General features: G+C 44.5%; 1 protein-coding gene across 1 annotated transcript in view; it reads right to left on the bottom strand.

Annotated features, from left to right (window-relative positions):
• EMC3 (ER membrane protein complex subunit 3) overlaps nucleotides 1-8191 on the bottom strand; it is a 24622-nt gene that overhangs the window by 11663 nt on the left and 4768 nt on the right. Inside the window, exons 2-3 of the mRNA XM_017847457.1 lie at nucleotides 2851-2908; nucleotides 2407-2500 (exon numbers count right to left, since the gene is read on the bottom strand). Coding sequence (XP_017702946.1) covers nucleotides 2407-2500; nucleotides 2851-2908 — 152 coding nt within the window. The remainder of the gene's footprint in view (nucleotides 1-2406; nucleotides 2501-2850; nucleotides 2909-8191) is intronic.

The following is an 8191-nucleotide window of genomic DNA, read 5'->3' as shown; positions in this document are numbered from 1 at the left end:
TTTTTTTTTTTGAGACGGAGTCTTGCTCTGTTGCCCAGGCTGGGGTGCAGTGGCACGATCTCAGCTCACTGCAAGCTCCGCCTCCTGGGTTCATGCCATTCTCCTGCCTCAGCCTCCCAAGTAGCTGGGACTACAGGCGCCCACCACCACGCCCAGCTAATTTTTTGTATTTTTAGTAGAGATGGGGTTTCACCATGTTAGCCAGGATGGTGTCGATCTCCTGACCTCATGTGATCTGCCCACTTTGGCCTCCCAAAGTGCTAGGATTACAGGCGTGAGCCACCGCGCTGGGCATTTTTGTTTGTTTGTTTTGTTTTGTTTTTTGAGACATAGTCTCACTCTATCGCCCAGGCTGGAGTGCAGTGGCATGATCTCAGCTCACTGCAACCTCCGCCTCCCAGGTTCAAGTGAATCTCTTGCCTCAGTCTCCTAACTAGCTGGGATTACAGGCACACACCACCATGCCCAGTTAATTCTGTATTTTTAGTAGAGACGGGGTTTCACCAGACCAGGCTGGTCTTGAACTCCTGACTGACCTCAAGTGATCTGCCTGCCCTGGCCTCCCAAAGTGCTGGGATTACAGGCGTCAGTCACCGTACCCAGTCTCAATATTTTTAATGTCTGCATAGGATTCCACAGTGTGGTCACACCAATCACTTTTGAGTAGACCTATGGATTGTTTCCATTGTTTTTGCCAATAAATGATAAATGATGCTGCTGACAATTATCTTGCACATACATCTGCATGTTTATGTATTTCTGTAAGAGAACTTCTTAGAATTTCTAGGAAGTTCTAATAGAACCCCCTGCCTAGATGGTGGCGGGCACCTGTATTCCCAGCTACTCGAGAGGCTGAGGCAGGAGAATGGCGTGAACCCAGGAAGCAGAGCCTGAATTGAGCCGAGATCGCCACCACTGCACTCCAGCCTGGGTGAGAGAATGAGACTCCCATCTCAAAAAAAAAAAAAAGGTATCTTGTTTTAATTGGTATTCCATGGATTATTAGTGAGGTCAAGTAACTTCTCATATATTTAATGGTCTTTTGTTTCTTGTAAATTTTCTTTAAAACTTGTTAAAAAATGAACTCCATACAACCTTAGTCACTCTTAAAAACAAATTAATTATACTACCTTCCCTATGGGTTTAAAATAGCTGGCTGTCTCACCTAAAGAAGTGAATAGTACTAAAATGAGAGGAGAGTCAACACAAAACAACAAATTACTTTGTTTTCCTTTTTTTTTTATTTTTATTTTTTGGAGACAGAGTCTTGCTCTATCACCTAGGCTGGAGTGCAGTGATGGGACTTCGGCTCACTGCAACCTCCACCTCCTGGGTTCAAGCAATTCTCCTGACTCAGCCTGCGAAGTAGCTGGGACTATAGGCACCTGCCACCATGCCAGGCTAACTTTTGTATTTTTAGTAGAGACGGGGTTTCACCATGTAAACCAGGCTGGTCTCGAACTCCTGACCTCAGGCAATCCACCTGCCTTGGCCTCCCAAAATGCAAGGATTACAGGCATGAGCCACCATACTTGGCCTGTTTTACTTTTTTTTTTTTTTTTTTTTTTTTTTGAGACGGAGTCTCGCTCTGTCACCCAGGCTGGAGTGCAGTGGCCAGATCTCAGCTCACTGCAAGCTCCGCCTCCCGGGTTCACGCCATTCTCCTGCCTCAGCCTCCCGAGTAGCTGGGACTACAGGCGCCACCACCTCGCCCAGCTAGTTTTTTGTGTTTTAGTAGAGACGGGATTTCACCGTGTTAGCCAGGATGGTCTCGATCTCCTGACCTCGTGATCCGCCCGTCTCGGCCTCCCAAACTGCTGGGGATTACAGGCTTGAGCCACCGCGCCCGGCCAGCCTGTTTTACTTTTAACATGCTGTATTTTTCACATGACTGGGATCAGTGGAAGTAGAAAATGTTAGAGCCAAAACTGTAGGGTAGACCAAACAATCACATCTAACAACAAAATGGCACGTCTCGAAGTAGCGCGCTCTTCCTCATTTAGGCAGAAGCTGGGCAGCCATCTGTCGAAAGGGGATCCAGGCACTGGGTGAGAGCCAGGCTGGAATGCTTTTCCAACTGTGCTCCCTAGAACCCTGGGTCCTGAGAACAGCAATAAGGAGAGACCCAGGGACAACAGCTGTGGCCTCCCCACTCCATCAGCTGACAACTATTTTTTTTAATCCACTTTATACATTAGGGTTCTCAGAAAATCTAACTGAAAAAGAGAATTCCACTTCCATAGATCCCTGTACTAGATGATTTCTAAGGTCTAAGATTACTATCTTCTGCAATTTAACATTTAAACAAAATGACACCCTCCCTGCCCTCTCTCCCACCCACCACACCCCACTCAATGACCTATGTTAAAAATCTTCCTTAAAGATGAGTGAAAGGAATAAACATACCAGTCATAGGAGAAGGCGGCACTACCTTCCGTTTAGTTTTTTTGAAAAATCCATCCTCTGGGTTGTTGAAGTAATATTTTCGTGTCAAGAAAGACTAGTAAGAAAAAAAAAAAAAAGCATTTTAAGTCTAAGAACTATGACACAGCAGATTGTCAAATTACTCCCCAGGGACTTAGTCAGACGACCTTTAGGATATGCTGTTCTGCTTAGAGCTCTCAGCCTACTTGGCAGGCGACCTGACACTTTAGACACTTTAGCTGAGTCACATTTAAAAACAACTTCCTAAGAAAGGTGAGGTCACCATGACAGCAAACACCACCAGGCCACAGCTTAATTACTAAGTTGCCAACCTTCAGCTTTCCCCAAAGTCCCCTTATAAAACATTCAGATATCTACTGCCCAACAGTGAATCGTCGAGCTTTTTAATAAAAGATAAATGAGTACCTGTTTGGGAATGTATTTTCCATTTTCCCTGAGGACTCTGCTTCGAATTAGGACTTGACTGAAAAATACAACCAACACAATGAGATTTTTAAAAGTGAAACACTAGAAGAAAATCGGAGAGTCAAGTAGAAGAACCGTTTAAACACAAGAGAGGGCCTATTTGGCAACAGCTCTGTGTGGAAACTTTCCAAAATACAAGTATCTTTGAAACCACCATAAACATATTTAACCTAACAATTAGGTTTTCAGAAAAGTATTTTTCAGAAGTGACTATGTTTCTGAACAAATAAATATTTCAGAGGAAGGTACATTTGGGACATTACATCCAGCTTTTGCTTATTTGATAATAAGCTAGAAAGACGCCTTCTCTGAGTGAAAAGAATAGCTGGACACTGCTCAGGAGATCTGGGGTCAGGACAAAGGGAGAAGAGTGAGGATAAAAGAAGGAATTTCTTCTTACCTACAGAGAAATGAGAACAGGCCTTGAGAGGGTTGCTATCTGATGGACAAATAGAAATTCTACCTGGGAGTCAGACTGTTAGAAAGCTCTCAGTAAACATTTATTGAATAAATAAATGAAATTACTAGGGGAACTTAAATTAACTATTAGAGCCGTAGTTCATCATCAAATATTGTGCTAGGCCGGGTGTGGTGGCTCACGCCTCTAATCCCAGCACTTTGGAAGGCAAAGTGGGCAGGTGGATCACTTATGCCCAGGAGTGTGAGACCAGCCTGGGCAACACAGCAAGACCCTGTCTCTAAAAAAAAAAAGAAATACAGAAATTATCCAGGCTGGTGGCACGTGCCTGTAGTCCCAGCTACTCAGGAGGCTGAGGTAGAAGGCTCACCTGAGCCCGAGAGGCAGAGGTTGCAATGAGCTGAGATGAGATGGTGCCACTGCTCTCCAGCCTGGGCAACAGTTAAGACCCTGCTTCCAAAAAAAAAAAAAAAGAATATCGTGTTATGCAACAAATGAGTGTTGCTAAGACGCAAATGACAAATAAAACAGAGATCAAAATATTAATTTTTTCTAGGTACTCAAAAGTTCATTAAAGGAGGAAGAGAGGAAAAGGCTCTTAAAATAATGGAAATCTTCTTGAAACGTGAAAACAAATTATGGACAGAAATGAACATAATAAAACCTGTGCTTGGTAGGGGCTGGGCACGGTGGCTCATATCTATAATCCCAGCACTTTGGGAGGCTGAGACAGGTGGATCACGAGGTCAGGAGTTTCAGAGCAGCCTTGCCAACATGGTGAAACCCTGTCTCTACTAAAAATACAAAAATTAGCCAGGTGTGCTGGTCTGTGCCTGTAATCCCAGCTACTCGGGAGGCTGAGGCAGGAGAATCACTTGAACCTGGAACATGGGGGGTTGCAGTGAGCGTAGTCGACGCCATTGTACTCCAGCCTGGGGCGGGACTCCATCTCAAAATACAAACAAACAAAAAAACTGTGTTTGGCTTTCTCTCTCTACTCAATACAAACCACCTGTTCTAAGCAGTCAGTACCGCTGGGGTCTCCCTTTTCACACTACACATATTCTAGCTTCTCCACATGCTGGGAATGTTCCAGTGCCCTTTCCTTTCCAAGTTCTACACCATCATGCCTTAACACCTTTTTCAAACCTCAGCACCTCCACAAAGCTTTTCCCAATGCTTGGGGCCCTCATGGAATTCTCTCCACTTTCCTCCTGAGCTCATTATGCTATACAGTTCTCTACTTTATCTACAGGGCTACAGAGGCAACATGTAATACATTCTGCTCCCTGGGTGCTAAAGATACTCAAAGTGTGGTCAATGTTCCAATGCTGGTCTGTGATAAGCACAGACATTGAGAGTAAGGATTTAGAGACTTTTATAATAATTTGACATTGTCACAACATCCAAATACATGATCAAAATATTTTACAAAAGTATTAGCCTACGAGAGATTAGAAATTTAAAAAACAAAAAACCCCAAAACTGGTCCTTCACCATTAACAGTCTAAGAAGCACTGGATCTAGAGTAATGGGTAAAAACTTAAGCTCTGGAGTTGAACACATGGGTTCAATCCCATCTCTGCCACTTATTAGCCATGGGATCTTGAGCAAGTCACTTAAATTCCCTAAGTCTCTATTCATATGCTGTACAAGGGTAGATTTATTCTTTCATTGAACAAATATTTCTTGAACTTCTAAGTGCCAGGTGACCTGAAGAACGGTGATCGAAATACACGTATCTTATGACGGTCAAAGTCTAGTGAGGGAGAAAAACATTAACCGAATAACCAGAGGAATAAATGTGAAATTCAATTATCGTGTCCTAGGAAGAGAGATGGATGGTATTGGAGGAGTGCATAAACGGGAGGTGATGGAGTCTGGGAAGTCAAGATCTGAGAGATGGGTTTGCTGAGGATGTAGGATTAAGCTGGACTCTTCGGGATGAGTGAGGATTACCTTGGCAAAGTGCTGGTGTAAACAAAATGGGCAAAAGCCTCATAGAAGTAAACACTCTGCCTCTGAGGACCTGAGCAAAGGCCATATGGCTGGGAGAAGGAGAACTACAGAAAATGTGGTGAAAACAAGACTTCAGAGGTATGCAAGAGCCAGAATATACAAAATCATCTGGTCCCACTGTATTTTTTTTTTTTTTTTTGAGACAGAGTCTTGCTCTGTCACCCAGGCTGGAGTGTAGTGGTGTGATCTCAGCTCACTGCATCCTCCACCTCCTGGGTTCAAGTGATTCTCCTGCCTCGTCCTCCCGAGTAGCTAGGGTTACAGGCACGCACCACCACACCCACCTAATTCATGTATTTTTAGTAGAGATGGGGTTTCACCATGTTGGCCAGGCTGGTCTCGAATTCCTGACATCAGATGATCTGCCTGCCTCGGCCTCTCAAAATGCTAGGATTACAGCCATGAAAAACCGTGCCCAGCCAGGTCCCACTGTATTTTGATCATTGTCTTAAGAGCAAAAGGAAACTAATGAAGGATTTTTTTTTTTTTGAGACAGGGTCTTACTTTGTTGTCCAGGCTGGAGTGCAATGGTACAATCTTGGCTCATGACAACCTTGACCTCCGGGGCTCAAGTGATCCTCCCATCTTAGCTTCCTGGGTAGCTAGGGCTACAGGCACACACCATGACACCTGGCAAACTTTTGTGTGTGTGTTTTTTTTTTGTAGAGACGGGGTCTCACTATGTTGCCCAGGCTGGTCTCTAACTCCTGGACTCCAGTAATCCATCTGCCTCAGCCTCCCAAAGTGCTGGGATTACAGGTGTGAACCACCACACCCAGCCAAGTGGAGAATTTTAGGCTGAGCTCTTCATATATATGATTTTTTTTTTTTTTTTTTTTTTCTTTGAGATGGAATCTCGCTCTGTCGCCCAGGCTGGAGTGCAGTGGCCGGATTTCAGCTCACTGCAAGCTCCGCCTCCCGGGTTCACGCCATTCTCCTGCCTCAGCCTCCCGAGTAGCTGGGACTACAGGCGCCTGCCACCTCGCCCGGCTAGTTTTTTTTGTATGTTTTAGTAGAGACGGGGTTTCACCGTGTTAGCCAGGATGGTCTCGATCTCCTGGCCTCGTGATCCGCCCACCTCGGCCTCCCAAAGTGCTGGGATTACAGGCTTGAGCCGCCACGCCCGGCCCATATATATGATCTTATATGACTCTACCTGGCACATCCTAGGCACTAGATTAACAATGTCTATTATTTTTCCCTTTGCATATTTTATCACTTGAACAGAAACTCTGAGAGCAGGGTTGTGACCTTGTCTTACACTGTACCCAATAGCATGCGGCAGAGTACAAGGCACATGGTAGGCCATCAAAAACCTTGTTCACAGCCAGGCGTGGTGGCTCTCGCCTGTAATCTCAATACTTCGGGAAGCTGAGGCGGGAGGATCGCTTGAGCCCTGGAGTTCGAGACCAGCCTAGGCAGCATAATGAGACCACTGTCTCCACAAAAAAATTTAAACATTAGCCAGGTGCAGTGGTGTGTGCCTGTAGTCCCAGCTACTCGGGAGGCTGAGGTGGGAGGATCACTTGACCCCAGGAGATCGAGGCTGAAGTGAGCCATGATCGCACCACTGTGATTGCAGCCTCAATCACTGCAGCCTCGACCTCTTTGGTCCACCCTGGGTGACAAAGCAAGACCCTGTCTCCAGAAAAATAAACGAGAAAACACTTGTTCAGTCTACGATAACTCAAGACTTTCCCAGGCAGTGTAATCAAGAGGAATTCATCTAGATCTCCTACATTTACACTGCTGAACAATTTTGTAGAAATGAAGTTGAGTATCGTCACCCTGATGTATTTCAAGACCTAAATAAGCAATCGTAAATTATCCTGTATTTTCTAAACACTTGCTTTCTTAAGCTGAGATCCATAGCTATGTTCTCTGAAGTTAGAAAATTCTACAAGAAGTTTTAATTTTGTATTTTATTTTCATGAATATCTAAAATAAGTCTCTGTACTGTTATAAAGATAAAGCTTTGTAATTTGCAACTGAAGAACATCTTCTATTTATTTTGTTTTTTGCAGAAACAGGGTCTTACTATGTTGCCAGGTTGGTCTCAAATTCCTAGGCTCAAGGGATCCTCCCATCTCAGCCTCCCAAAGTGCTGGGAGTATAGATATAAGCCATTGCACCAGGCCTGAAAGATATTTTCTTAGAATAAAACTTTAAAATCAGTACTTCTCAAACCAGAGTTCCATATTCTGAAGAATCAGTGTTTCTTCCTTTCCAAAAAGTCAGTAGAATATTTGTCAAGTCTGAGAACCATTTTTTACACATACTGTATCCCCAAACCTAGTCTAATATATTTTATTCATGTATTTTACAGCTTTCGCTTAAAACCTGTTAAAAAAAAAATTTTTTTTTTTTTTGAGACATTGTCTCATCTCGCTCTGCCACCCAGGCTGGAGTACAGTGGCGTGATCTCAGCTCACTGAAACCTCTGCCTTCTTGGTTCAAGCGATTCTCCTGCCTCAGCCTGCAGAGAGCTGAGACTACAGGCGTGCATCACCACGCCCAGCTAATTTTTGTATTTTTAGGAGAAATGGGGTTTCGCCGTGCTGGCCAGCCTTGTCTCGAACTCCTGACCTCATGTGATCCACCTGTCTCGGTCTCCCAAAGTGCTGAGATTACAGGCTTGAGCCACCATGCCTGGTGCGAATGGAAATGTTCTTTTTTTGAGACATAGTCTTGCTATGTCGCCTAGGCTGGAGTGCAGTGGCACAATCTCGGCTCACTGCAACATATGCCTCCCAGTTCAAGCGATTCTCCTGCCTCAGCCTCCCGAGTAGCTGGGATTACAGGCGCATCCTACCATGCCCGGGTAATTTTTCGTATTTCTTTTTT

This window comes from Rhinopithecus bieti, unplaced genomic scaffold, assembly GCF_001698545.2.
Source record: "Rhinopithecus bieti isolate Rb0 unplaced genomic scaffold, ASM169854v2 scaffold_29378, whole genome shotgun sequence".
Classification (NCBI taxonomy): Eukaryota; Metazoa; Chordata; class Mammalia; order Primates; family Cercopithecidae; genus Rhinopithecus; species Rhinopithecus bieti.
Note: the sequence above shows the minus strand (reverse complement) of the source record. Positions and strands in the feature narration are given on the sequence as shown.